Here is a 14,637-nt window from a genome sequence, read left to right as displayed (position 1 = left end):
TTCGTAGTTCTCTCATTCTCACTCACTCTCTCTCTTCCTCTCTTAGTTTTCATCTCTTCTCCCTTACAATCTCCTCTCCCTCTTGCATAGCGTCCTAGTCCGCTCTTCCATGACTAGGTGGTGCCCTTATCTCATTCACTTTGTGGCAGAAGGGAGTTTGGCATAGTATAGAGGCTGCCATACCGAATTTCCTTCGTCAGGCACCATGGTGAGGTCCCCAAGCTTGGACTCGCACGGTCTCCGCACTTTACAAATCGGCCACTAGCAGGATTCTTATGGGCGGTAGGTGAGGGGAGGATCTTCGACTGGAGAGATCGGTTCGGCAAGTCTGCCCCCTGGCCCCGTACCTGTTCCTACTCTTTGCACAGGCGATATCTCATTTCTTCAAGTCACGTGTGAGCGGATTACGTGGCCTCCGACTTCCCATAAGAGGAGACTGAGTTGTTAGACACAGAGTATGCAGATGATACACCCCTCTACAGAGAGGACGATGAGTTGATGCTGGAGAGAGTGAGGTTGGCTCTTGAGGTGCTTTGTTCTGCAGCAGGAGTGAAAATCAACTGGCGAAATTCGGTTGGTTTCCTCACAAACCCGGACTCTAGCACGAAGTGGGACGTCCACCTGGGATTTAGATGGGTGAGCAGAGGACAGATTGTCCGTTACCTAGGGTTCCAAGTGGGACTCGACATCACTTCCACCCAGTAGTTTCTTCCAATCCTCGATTCTATTCAGAGGAAGCTGACCTACTAGAGCACAACTCGCCTCTCACTAGCAGGCCGAGCCCTGGTGGTTAACCAGGTCCTAGCGACGGCCTGGTACATCACCTCGTGTTGGTGCTTCTCATCTTGTACAGTGCAGCTTCGCCGCCTAGTGTGGAACTTCCTTTGGTTCAGGTCAGCCGGCTCCAGGGATTCCAAGGCCAAGGTGCCGCCTAGTGTGGAACTTCCTTTGGTCCGAGTCAGCCGGCTCCAGGGATTCCAAGGCCAAGGTGGCATGGGTGACCATCATACAACATCGATTAGAGGGAGAGCTTGGGATCATAGATCCACAATATCAAAGTATGGCCCTCTTGGGCAAGCTAGTTGTCCACGGCCTCACACCAGAAAAGCAGACCTAGAAGGTCCTATTGCAGGAGGGTCTTCAGAATTGTAGACCGAGGCTTGGTGATGAGTGGAGGCCGTTCCTGAGATGGCTCTTCACGTGAGCCCAGATCACCTTTCCTACGCAGCTTACTCCACATGTGGTAGGGCCTCCGTAAGGCCCTAATCCAGAGCCCCCCAAGCTGCAAGGAGAAGATAGACCATTAGCCGGTGATTTGGAACCCCTAGGTCAAAGATCGGGAAGGGGCACAGATTGGCAAGCACCCCCACATCCAGTGGGCTGGTTGGGAGGCCGGCCCAGCTTGTACCATCAAGACATGGCGGGAGGTGTACAGGATGGTGAACGAGGAGGTGTTGCAACGAGTATCAAGCTGCCAGAGAGGAGTGGAGCTGACCAGAAAGGAGATAGATGCAGCAATACCTCAGGAGTGGCTTGCTTCCTCGATACGAGAGCCGATAGAGCCCACGGAGGTATGGGCCACTAGGTTTTCACCAGTAAGCATCCCCCTTTAGGTGACACGTAGAGTGGACGGCGCTCCACCTGGGACCTTCACCGTCCAAGAGGGGGGGCGTCTGGCTCTTGACAGAGGGCAGTAGGATGAGGGGATTGCTGTCCTTTCATGGAGAAAAATCCGAGTGATTGGCCTTCAGGAGAAGACAAGGCAGCTAGACCCTTTTGTCTTTTGGGAGGAGTTCAAGGAGTGGCACCTCTGGATCAAGGAGGACATGCCACTTGATGAGCGGGAGTGGGATCTAGAGGAGTGGCTATGGCTAGCCACTACGGTTGCCAAGAAGCCACCGAGGTTCCTAGAGTACACTGCCAGGATTGGCAAACACATACTGATGCAGGAGGATATGGATTGGGCGCCGTCACGTAGCAGGCATTAGGCGGAGCACAACATCACAGAGCCTTTCCGACAGACCTTCTGGCACCGCCTATGGGATAGCTGGAGAACGAGGAGGGTATCGTATTTTTTATGGCTGGTGTTTATGGCTGGTGGCACATGAAGGCTTAGCGGTGGAAAGTTGGCTTGCCTAGATGCAAGAGGGAGGTTGTAAGCACTGCACACAACAGCCTTTGGAAACTCCAAAGCACTGCCTTTGGTCGTGCAAGGCGGCGCAACTAGTGTGGAGAGGAGCATGCCGCATCCTTTGCCACATGGCTCCCAGTCTTGGATGTATCTCTTAGGGAGCTTTTTGCTGGCAGGTAGTCAGCCAGGGCCATCACCTTCTATATGAAGCTGGAATGCATGACACAATATTCATTATCGAGGTAAGGTCGTGTGCAATGGTCGGTTTGGAGATTCTACCCATCCGCTAGGTATTGGAACCCACAGCAAACCGCTCTGAAGTACGGGAGATCATAGGGAGTCTTACTGGATGGCATATCTGAAAGGCGCGGTGTCAGGAGGTTTTTTGCGGAGAGAGACTTTCAGTATAGGCAACCTTAGCAAAGCTCTGGACCTCCATCATCCAGCCGATGGGATCAGGTGCAGAGCGACAGGAGCTCCATTAACATTTCATGCGCACTTAGGGTGCGCAAGGACTTGTTTTTCGAGATGTAGACAGGCAGCCCCAAATGGTGTTACACCCCTCCTCCATAGCTTCTTGCCCCCATCTCCCCTAGACCAGTCTGAGAGGTTTGTACATTTGATATATTTGTGACTCTACATTAGCTCCAACTAATCTGTTGAGCATGAGCACTTCCTCGTATTCAGGTTTTTTCTGAAGTAATATAATTAGCCACTTTTTATTTGCAAAAAAAAAGACTGTGGTGGAAGTGTGGAAGGAGCTTGCATCGTTGTATCAACACAATACATTTGCCCACAAGATTTTCCTTGAGAAGAAGTTGTGGATGCTCAGTCTACATGATTCTTCCTCTATGAAGGAGTATATTATGAAGATGGACATAAGAGCTGAGCTTGCCTCTCTTGGTCTAATGATATCCTCTAAAGACATGGCTATGATCCTTCTGACTCAGCTACCATCTCCTTGATTCGATGTCTTCTACACCAGCCTTATCACATCAAGGATCCACGAGACACCCTTGTGGGAGGAGCTTTCACCACTTGTCTTGGAGCATAACAAGTGACTCAAAGAGTTTGGGGACAGTTGTTCAAGCTCCACCAGGGCCTTTACTATAGGTACAGGTGGAGAGAAGAGAAAGAAGGCCCAGGCCAAGGACAAGAAGCAAGAGGACAAGAAGGATGAGAAGAAGGAGAAAAAGCCCAAGTGCCCATACTAGGGGAAGGGCACTCATCCCAAAGAGAAGTGTTGGCAAAAGTACCCCCTTTTAAAGCCAAAGGAGAAGGATTCGAAAAATACAAAGGCTGCCCCAACAACCACAAAGTTTGTCTTTGTGCATGTATTTGTGAAGAACACAGCCTTGCTTCTTCCACTCAAGAGAAGCCTTGACTTGTTAACAGTAGGGCCTCTTCTCACATGACCTACAGACAAGATTGGCTTCAAGATCTAAGTGCCAGAGGGGGCACAGTCACCATTGGTGACAACTCCACCGTTCCTGTTCGAGGAGTAGGGACTATTCCTTTATTGCCAAATAGGCAGTCTTCTTCGGCCAAAGTTCTCTATGTACTGGATTCAGGCTTTAACCTATTGTCTGTTCGTGGTATTACACAACTTGTTACCCACGTGGTATTTACCACAAGATGCAATGACACTAACTGATACTTCTACATTTGCTGTTCTTTGGACAAGATCCCAGGAGGGTGGGCTTTACACGTTCACAAACTTAGCCGCAAGGTCTTCCCTCGAGCTTAGGCTCCTTTGGCATGCTCACTATGGTCATCTCAATTTTGACACTATACGATGGGCTTCTCATTAAAAGATGGTGGAGGGACTTCCTGACTTCTCTCCTATTCACACTTTGTGCCCTAGATATTTGAGGGGCAAGCAACATAGGCAGCCTCATTCCCAAGTTGCCACCCGAAGAGCTTGCGCACTCTCACAGAGGGAAATCCACAAAGCAGTTGTACAATCTCTCTCCTCTAGTCCTAGCATACTCAATCATACATTGCATAGTGAAAATGTGATCCATTGTGTCCATGTGTAGAAGCCCTATCTAAATCTTGTATGTCCTATTGCCCAGATGGGACTTTTGTTCATCAACACGGGCAATCAAATCCACCTCCAATACTGCTCCATATATCGTGGCCAACAAATGACTAATCATGATACTTTGATAGTTCCTTGGATTAGAGGAATCCTGAAAGCAAGGAATGGTGCAAAAACCTCCATTGCATACATGAAAGGCTCACCCTTTGTATTAGTGTGATTCTGAGACTCATTCATGTTATAACCTCCTAATAGCCCATTCCACTATGCTAGTCTTGAAGAAAGTCAAGGATGTGGGAACGTGGCTCCACTGGTTGTGGTATAGGAGGCTGGTGTGGCACATCATATAGACGTTCTACATAAGCTTGCTATGTTCTCGGATCCTCAATGGGCATCTACCGTCTAGGCTCTTTGAAGCTCTGCCATGTGTAGCAACATCATTGCTCTTGAAGAGTAGGGGAAGGTCCCAATAGTATGTCTCCTCATACTCTCTCTGTTTTCAGAAAGTGAAGCAATGTTGCTCTCCCTGGGCCTCTCTCTCCCTCTCATTTGCCCAAGTGCAGTTTGCACCGACACTATCAATACACAAGCTGAAGCTGAATAATAGATAAGAGTGATATGAAACTACTACTAATAGCGCCTCAATACATAGGGTAAGACGTGCACATAAACCTTTGATCCATATTTAATGCTAGGTGGTGTGAAAGGTATTCACATCTAAACATGTGGCTATCATGGGAGTGGGTTGAGGGACGTGTCTTTGTGCGTCAGCCATCTAAGACAGATCCCAAGTGTAGTAACCACAAGTATGAGTAGAGGCTGATCAACGAAAATGCTGAAAACACAAAAATGACCTGCTATAGATGTCAACACAAATCAGGCTGATGCTGAAAAAGTGCTCCAGAAGGAACAGCAGCAAGGAAGCTTATAGGAATGAAAATACAGCAGTCCACCAGGTCATAATGATGAAGGCAGCAGCTAGGAACACTCCAACAGGGGCTGCAGTAGTCAAATAGAGGGCTGGAGTGATGGCAACAGCAGCAGGAACCAAAGGTAGGTGGGCAGTCTTCAGATGACACAGCAGTAGAGCTGAAGATGATGAGGAATGAGTGGGCAGCATCAAGAGCAGGAGCTAGCAGCGCAGCGATGTGATGATGAACTTGGGACAGACATGGATACAAGTGACTTAGCACAGTCCCTATTTATAGATGAGGAACCAACCAAAAAAGTACGGAGTTGTCTGATTGGACACTGAAACACGCTAAGTGCATTTGACTTTTGGGGTTGTTTAATGAGCTAATGAAGGTTTAATGTGTAATGCTTGTTTTGTAGCTTAACAACTAGATCAACATCTATGAAACCCCTATGCATATCATTGTTGTACAGATGCCTCTATGTTATGAGAAACAGATATTTGAGGATTATTGTTGTGTTGTGTGGCCATACATGCATGTCAAAGAAAGAGCCAAGTAAGTCTGGTCTACCCCTACTATATGATCTGCCTCACATTGTCAAATCTGGGAATCAAAGATACTGAAGGAAAGGGGCTGATCAAAGAGTCAATTGTGTTAGCTCCACACAAGCACATCAATCTTCTGGACGAAGGCCACCATGCAATGCCATTGAAACTGGCAAGTATATCCACAGTTCCAAAACATCTCTTCCGTACTTGCAACATTAAGAAGTCATATCCTGTGCAATCCTATTTAAGCCTACATCTATCACTTCATCAAATTCAGGCTCTAGAGTCTAATGTGTCAAACCATAGGGCTTGTTGACTAGTTCTGCAAGCATTGAAGAACCTGCAAGACTACTTTCCCCAAGTTAGAGATCTCCAAGATGTCTGCATAAAAGGGGCACCTATAGACTTATCTACTGTGGCAGCAAATCTGGAGGTGGATGCAGTTAAGTATATTGCAATGTATATATTATTGAGCTTTTCCGTCCTCATGCTGATCCATGTTTTTCAGGGCTCCTCACCACATCTCAAGACCTGTATCACTCCTGAGAGCTTCACCCCATAGGATGGCAACTCTTGGTGTCCCTCCAACAGTCCATGCGTATGGGCGGCTATGCTGACTCTGGAATCGGATACTACAAGAAGTCTACTCGCCTAACTCTGAGGGGTCCTTTTAAAGTACTAGGTCTCAACTGGTGAAGGCCTTTGAGAACAACCCTGTATCCATCATCCTGGAGCCATCACAATTCGTAACACTATCTCCAACATGATGCCATTCATCATATATCCCTACTTAGTCTAAATCTTAACGGGTTCATCTACATATAGTCCCCAGTTGGCATTTCTTGGGCTTGTCAGATCAGCTTCATGAAGACCTCTTGTCAAAGACAAGAAAGAACAAGGAAGAACAAATAGAGAATAAGGAGAAGATAATGGTGGTAGGAAAAGGAAGATACAATTCTCTTTGATTGAACTGCCACCTAAATTGGTTAATTAAAACTGCTTATGGTAGGACAGATTGAAATATACATGAAAAAACGAGTCAAATAGCATGGACCATGGTAGTTGAATCATGTTAACTTCTTCTCAATTAAACTGGGCATCCATATACCAACTTAAGGCTTATAACTAACAAAGGTAATGCTGCAAACTAAAGGGATGCCATCTTGATTTGATAGACTGCTGACAAAAAAATTGCTGAAAAGAGTCAGCTTCTTGTTGAACTATTACCATATTTCAGGTTGCCACCAAAGTGAATCACATTTGGAGGTGCCCCAAGAATTTGATAGTGCACAGCTTCCTTGGTGCTCTATCATTCCACAAAAGCGTAGTACACAGTTACTGTTCGCACTGTATAAGCAAATTACTGCAATTGATGCATCACTGTACTTTGTACATACCAAAGGGACTATTAGGAAAAACTTTGAAAGTATTTGTTCAATCACATATCTTGCAATTGTATTCAGCCAGCATTCAAAGGATCTTGAAGACATCCTTGCATTTAGTAATGCCAAGATCATCTACATAAGAGAACAAGGCAAATAATGTGAATATAATATATATATATATATATATATATATATATATATATATATATATATATATATATATATATATATATATTCCAAGACCAAAAAACTACTTCACATAAAGGCATTAAACAATGTGAAATGAAAACTTACTCCCCTCGAAGCTGCACACAAGAGTAAATTTGGCCATAGCTCGCTCTCCATAAAAATACCAGCCTCTGGATACCAATGAGTAAGGAAACTCTCCACTGCACTTGGAGTATCTATAGGGGCAAACTGCAGAGAAGATCCATACAATCAAGAAAGACTAATAGTTGCAAAGGAACCCCAAACAAGAATTATACTTCATGATCTGTTATTTTATGAATGTTCTATCACATTTGCATCCTAAGCCTTCATGCAGTATTCATAAAATACACAACATTTCAACAACTAAGATGGATCTGTGAGAGTGCACAGGAGAAAGGAACAATGAACACAAAGTAAATAGAGAAAAAAGAGACAAGAGGAATGCAGTAAAACTGAAGGAATAAAAATGATAGAAATCTAAATGGCACAAGGCTGGTCTCAGACAGCAGCCCAGCCCCTACATGCAGCACAGAGGATCAGTGAGAACACCAGACCGAGGCAGAAGATGAAGACGATCATAATAGATTAGGGAGGTTGACTGAAATGAATGTTATTCAGATGGTGGAAAGGGCAGGCTATATATAACCTAGAATCATGATAGATGGCCAACAATCTGCTGACCAACCTACATTCATGCAGGCCAGACCTAATCAAAAATGACAGCAGGCCCTAGAAATGGCCATTCAGGTCTCCCTGCCCACATGGATGATGTCCGCCCTGCCCATGTGACTCAAATGCCTGCCCAAAAGAGTGAAAATAGGCTGGCTGCCCATAGGTGCTGCCCACTCTAGACAAGCACTCCGGCTGAGAGACAGTCAGAAGGCAGGAAGGACCTCCACCTGAAATGCCTAGGAGAGATGAATAGATGGACAGATACACTATAGAGCTCCTAATGCCCTCATCTGACTAAGACTGAGGCCCATAGGCATTAGATGACCATACAAGATACATATGACTAACTAACACCCCCTCTTAGATCCTGGATATGGCAGAAAGCCAAAAGAGATGGAATAGATCTGAGAGCAACAGGAAGAGTGCCACAACCAATGAAGTTCATCAATGAAGAATCCCAACCACAAAGAGTGTGTCCACCTCTCCAGATGAAAGCCCAATCCAATGAGAGGCTACCATAGGCCAAAGGGAGTGGAGAGGCCTCAAGCAAATCACTTGAGTGATGCCCAATCGGGAAGGCGTGAACCAAGCCTTCGATCCAACTGAGAGGCAACAGTTAGGAGCTATCAAAGGCGCCGTAATCTGCCAAAAAAGAGCAGCAAGGACCAAGGCCATTGGATTGGCATGCTAATGGCAAGGAATAGTGACTCAATGATAAAGGAAAGAGGCACCCATATGAAAGAAAGACCCAATGAAGACTACAATCCCTAAAGAAGTTCCTCACGATACTAGGAATCCTTGTATAAAACAAGAAGTGCTAGGGAAACCACAATTGCATCTCTAAGATCGTCCCCGTCATAAAGGAATTGGGGGGCTAAAAGGGAACTGCCAAAGGAGATGGTGAAGGATGGAGTAGAATTTGTGGGATGGGAGGTGCACTAATGGGAAATGCCTAGGAGGGTCCTTCGCACCAAAAGGGGAACGGAGCTGATATAGTCCTCACTCTTATAATTTTTTGTACGGATGGCTCCTAATTTAGAGTCCTTAACAAATACGGCCTACTCGATGAAGACAACCCATGTGCCAAGTCTCATAAGGCTGTTAACAAAGAGGAGATGGAAGCCCCTTAGTTCAAAACATATGAAGCACTTATAAAAAGAAAAGCTCTAAGATGGACAATCAGATAATAGAGGCAATGTAGCAACATCACAAATATGCCCTCCTATGAACAAAGTGTTGAGCTTAAACATGCTTTACAGCTGATTAGCATCTTTAAACAGCCCCAAATCACGCTTAATTAATGAAAAATGCAAAAATGGTGCACAATTTCAGAGAGTTTCAATGGTCCCCAAAAACCCTAATTTTTTGGGCCAGCCTTCAACATCTATAGATAGACAACTTGCCCACCATTCAACCTCATTCTTTTTGTGCAAATTTCAGCCATCAACCTTCACCCATGTGGCGGTCTACCCTTCGTGATTGTTGCCACTCCTTTCACAGCTCCTCCAATGCCTGACGTCTTCATCCATTGCTGCCACCCACTGTTTGGTGCCCCACACTTGCCTGCATTCGACATCTCCCTCATTGCCGACCCCTCCTACTACTTCCGTTTGGACTCTACAATCCCTAGTATCAAATAGCAGCCCTCCACTCCTTAGGCAACCTTCTAGAGCTTGTGTATGGCCCCCCACTTTGCAAGCAACAACTGGTTGTGGCCTTCCTCCTCCAAGCAGCATTTTGTTGCTGCGTTTACAGCTTCCTACTACCAAGCTCTACTCCAAGCATCATTCCTGTTGTAGCCTCTGTCTTTTGACTACCAAGTGATCAGTGTTTATTGTTTTCCTCGTCTTTTGCACTCCGATTGGTAGTCACAGCACTTGGAATCCATCTCCGGTGGATGTAACTCTCCGACACTCCATTGCTCTGCCCTTGGGCATTCTATACACTCTTACATTCATTTACAACATTCATTCAATTCAAAGTTTCTTCTCTTCGTGTTTGAGTTTTGAGTTTTGTGTTTCCATTTTGTATTTTGCATTTAGGGTTTGTTTTTTGCTTGTCACTATCTGAGTCTTTGTGTTTCAATCTCAGTCATGCATGCTATGTTTCCTCAATGCAAAACCTAGCATATCTTCACATGGTATCAAAATTGGTGTTCTTCTAAAGAGTATCCTACGATGATTGTGGAGCCTAGTCTGTGCCAAACTCATACACGACTTGATTCTAATTCATAATGTCTCAAGCACCTTCTTCTATGGAGACTATGACGCCCTATCAGGGTTCCCCAACATTAGAGGCTCTGAGAAGGCATAATGGTCTCAAGGAGGAGGTAGACACACCTTCACCTTTACCATCTTCTTCCTCTCGTTTTGATCATCTTATAAATGAGGAGTTTGAGAAGTACTTACAGATCATGTACACTCAGGTTTACACCCCTCCAACAAGTGCTACTACTCTGTCTAGATCAACTGGTGAGACTAGCCATCTCTCTAATCTTGGAGGGACCTTGACATTTCTTCTTCATCACAGTGAAGCCTTATGTCAAGTTCAAATAACCCTTTTGAGTCCTATGAGCCAAAATCCTCTAATGTTTCTCCTTTAGTTGTGCAAAATCTAGATGGCTTTCAGCATGTTAACTTTAATAGATGAAGCTCTCAAAGCAAATACCCTTCAGCCGGTATATCTTTACCATCTGTTTCATTTAAGCAAGTAAACCACACCTCTCAACTCCCTCACATCCCACTGCTATCTTCTCCACATTCTAATCTACTAGCATCTTCATTCCAAAAATTTGGGATTACACTCCACTTCTACTCAAAGCACACCACGGGTTGGATCTTCCATCTCCACTCCTAGTACTTTCTCATTCCCCATCCCACCATCTACTTACCCTCCATTCACTCCACCTCTTGGTGCATCGTTAGGGAGAATGCCACCCTTTAACATTGTACCTTTCACATATCCCCACTTTACTACATCCTTACAATCTGGGACGGCTATGATGGGCATCTCCCTCACTACCTCTGCACACTCACAAACCCCCCCCCCCCTCCATACGACCTTTGAGATGCAGGCATATCCATCCTCTACTTATAGATCATCACACATCCCTTGGATAACTCCTGCACAAGGATTCCCATCCTCTGCTTCCCGTGTCCCTATCGCTCCACCCTGGGCTCCCCATTCGGTTACCATACCCTTACCCAGTATACCCATTCCTACCTTTGAAACCATTGTGCACACTTCTCGTACACATGGTGGGCACTCTGGGATTACTTCCCGATTTTACCCCACTATACATACTTCTCACATGCATGGTGGGCACTCTAGGATTACTTTCCCATTGTACTCCACTCCCCCACCCTATCCCCCCAACCACCTTACCTCCATTATACACCTTCTCTATTCTCCTAGCACTACCACTCCTATTGCAATGGCCAAGAATGCCTTCACAAATAAGACCCATTTTAATGGGTCGAACTTCATACAACAAGTGCTTGAATCTTAGGGACTCTGGGACCTCATCATTGGTACTTACCCCGATTAGCTCACCCTAATCACATCCATTAATGGAGAGCCCGCAATACTATAGCCAATGTTAAGTTAATACAAAGGTTTCTTTCTGAGTTGATATGAGGCACGAGATCGCAATCGATATATCAATCTCGATTTTGAGCTTCGGAAGTTTTCAATAAAGGAAGGGGATGATTCAAAAGTCAAGTTGGCCGAATATTGGCGATTACTTGTGGAGTTTGCCACTACCGGCTCCCCGAAGTTAGATGACGATCAAGTCACATTATTTTTGAACAAGTTGCCCAACAAATACTTCCATTTTATCTAGCATATTATCTACCTACCGACATTTCCAACCTTCTACAAGTTTGAAAGTCAATTCTTATGCTACGCACAATTGCACAATCAAGTCCACAAAAAGTCCTCCACGCACATCCATTCAAAGGGGCGAGGGTTGGTTGCCTCTTCTTCGCGAGAGAAAACCAACAATGGCAAAAACTCCTAAGATGTGAAGGCAAGCCAAAACAAGGGTGATGCCCCTTCCTCCAATGGAACCAAAGAAACACAACCCCTTTGGCAACAAATTCCTAAGAAAAATAGATTTTGCACACACTATCTGAGATCAGCCTTCAAGCCATGTGGACAAGGAGTGTCGTACCAAGACCTAGGGTCTTCCACCTAGAAAACCACAACAAACCATTGTGACACCTCCACTCCGACTGGCCAATCGAGTAGGGCTACGCTTCCCACTATTGCACCATCTACTCCATCTACCCCAGGGGCTACTAGACATGTGGCATGCAGATAGCCTCAACAACCTATCTCCTTCACCACTCCTGAAAAGATTGGCTGATTGGTCTACTAGTGGCTCACCTACTGCACTTTACGCATCCGTTCCTAGGGCATCCACTACACCTTCTAGGACTACTTCCCCTACTTGCCGTATGTGATGGTGACCACACACTTGGCCTTTCCATTTTTTTTACTTCCGCTGCATACTTACATACTCATTACATTACACTTAGCTTTGCTTTCTGACGAAGGAAATTCGGTATGGCTGCCTCTATACTATGCCAAACTCCCTTCTACCACAAAGTGAATGAGATAAGGGCACCACCTAGTCATGGAAGAGCGGACTAGGACGCTATGCAAGAGGGAGAGAAGATTGTAAGGGAGAAGAGATAAAAACTAAGAGAGGAAGAGAGAGAGAGTGAGTGAGAATGAGAGAACTACGAAAAAATAGATGAATCAATAAACTTAAGAGATGGAGAAACCTCAGGACATAACCAATATACACAATATGGACACCAATATCCTGGGCTTATTACATTGTAGAGCACACATAAGCTATAGTAAGAGAATGAATTCCATAAGCTCATGAAGGTGAATGGGGAAGGCTCAATAGGGCTGAAGGAGGCCTCTTTGCTCTCTCTCTTCTTACAAATTACAAAGGAGAAGGCCTCTTTATATAGGCCTTGAGGGTGTTTAGGGAGGAGGTTAAGATGTAATAGGAATTAACACCACCAAAGCTGCATTAAGGCGGTTCCACCAATATGGAAGCTCCATCTAGATGTTTTGTTGACCAATTTGTACTTAATCAAGCTCCATCATAGGTGAGTTGTCTCCATTCTCCCCCCCATAGCTTGAGTCCAAGAGCTCTCCTATAAAAAAATATAGAGAATCTTCATAAAATAAGATCATATCTAGCAATAATAGAGAGAGAGTAATGAGAGTTCATATATTACTACTACAACTAAGGATGATTTGAGGGTGGTTTAGGAGGGGAATTCTAATGGTTTATTAGCTTGAGAGAGAGGAGAAGAGAGGGGAAAGGGTTGGGGTCTAATGAATGATGTTTTATGGAAGTGTTAAGTGTGGGGAAGAAAGTATGGATGTGTATTAAATTGGGGAGGTGGTCTCCACTGCAGTTGGAAAAAGTTGGCATCCACCATTTTGGCCATATCTCCCGACTCTTAGCTCCAAAAAATTATAAAAAAATACCAGCCGAAACTTCAGCTCACGCGCTACAACTTTCATGTCGAAAAGTTTTTTTGGATCGGAGTGGAAGTATTTTTAAAAAATCTTACAAAATCATGTGCCTGATTTTTCTTCCACTAATGCTTTCAAGAAGGGTCCCATTTGGTTGAATTGTCATAAGGCTCCAAAGTCATGACATTATGAGCCTCACATGCCCTTTGGATGGCTCCAAATCCATTTCATATCTTTCCTCTTCACATTATACATTTTTCCTTCACCTTCCTCCATTGATCTTTACTCTTCACCCCCCCTTGGTAAATCGATCCATGAAATATTTTCATCCAGCGATGTCTTGGATTTCCCAAGAGGTTGTTCCCACCCTCTTCTTTATTTCAAAGCTCCAAATGTACAAAAAATCAACAAAATGTTAGACAAATATTTTTTGTGATTTTCTCGGATCATATAGCCCCCCCCAACCTGGCTAGAGGTATTTATGCCTCTAGACACTCTTTGGTATCTTGAGCTAACCCCACCCTGATGTGATAGGGTTTTAAGCGCCATCCATTTACACTGGTCTTGTGAACTTTTCCCTCAATGTCTTGAAGTTTGTAGGAGCCATTGTTGAATTTTTTTGTGACTCAAAACGGTCCCTCCCACCGGTAGAGAAACTTGCCATCCTTTCTTTTATCAAAGCAATTGTCATATCGAAGCACTAAAGATCCCTCCTTGATGTTTTTATCTGTTAGCTTCTTGTTGAAATTTTCTCTACGCTTCTCAGCTTCCTGGGAGTAGTGGTTGATGGCTTCTTCACGATCCAATTGTAGCCTCTCTAGGTCCAGTAATCTTTGATGTAACTTCTCCTTTTGAGAGCCTACTGTGCCACCTAATACTCGAAGGCTAGCTAATTTAACTTCAATAAGCAAAAGAGCCTCTTGTCCATAAACTAGATGAAAAGGTGTGAACCCTAACATGGTTTTGAAGGAGGTTCTGTAAGCCCATAGAGCTCCACTAAGGTGCTTGTCCCAATCCCGGGGCCTTGAATGTACCTGTTTGCTGATGATTTTACAAATCATTCCATTTACCTTTTCGACCAATCCATTGCATTGAGGGTAGTAAGGGGTAGAGTGTCGTCGTTGAATATTTAGCTTTTGCATGAGTTCACCCACCACATTAGCTCTAAACCCTGGTCCTCTATCTGATAGTATTTCAAGAGGGGTACCAAACCTACAACAAATGTGGTCAAAGA

The 14,637-nt window shown here is 44.7% G+C and overlaps 1 protein-coding gene across 5 annotated transcripts in view; it reads right to left on the bottom strand.

Annotated features, from left to right (window-relative positions):
• KDTA (KDO transferase A) overlaps nucleotides 1–14,637 on the bottom strand; it is a 174,065-nt gene that overhangs the window by 56,252 nt on the left and 103,176 nt on the right. For all 5 annotated transcript variants that reach the window (XM_087663212.1, XM_087663211.1, XM_087663210.1 and 2 more), the window contains exons 4-6: nucleotides 7,314–7,436; nucleotides 7,032–7,151; nucleotides 6,862–6,940 (exon numbers count right to left, since the gene is read on the bottom strand). In XM_087663212.1, the coding sequence (XP_087519338.1) occupies nucleotides 6,862–6,940; nucleotides 7,032–7,151; nucleotides 7,314–7,436 (322 nt within the window). The remainder of the gene's footprint in view (nucleotides 1–6,861; nucleotides 6,941–7,031; nucleotides 7,152–7,313; nucleotides 7,437–14,637) is intronic.

The sequence above is a fragment of the Lygodium microphyllum genome, chromosome 22 (genome assembly GCF_053477565.2).
Source record: "Lygodium microphyllum isolate KBCC chromosome 22, Lygodium_microphyllum_v1.1.10, whole genome shotgun sequence".
In the NCBI taxonomy this organism is placed as follows: domain Eukaryota; kingdom Viridiplantae; phylum Streptophyta; class Polypodiopsida; order Schizaeales; family Lygodiaceae; genus Lygodium; species Lygodium microphyllum.
The sequence above is the reverse complement of the archived record's forward strand: the minus strand, read 5'-3'. Positions and strand labels throughout refer to the sequence as shown.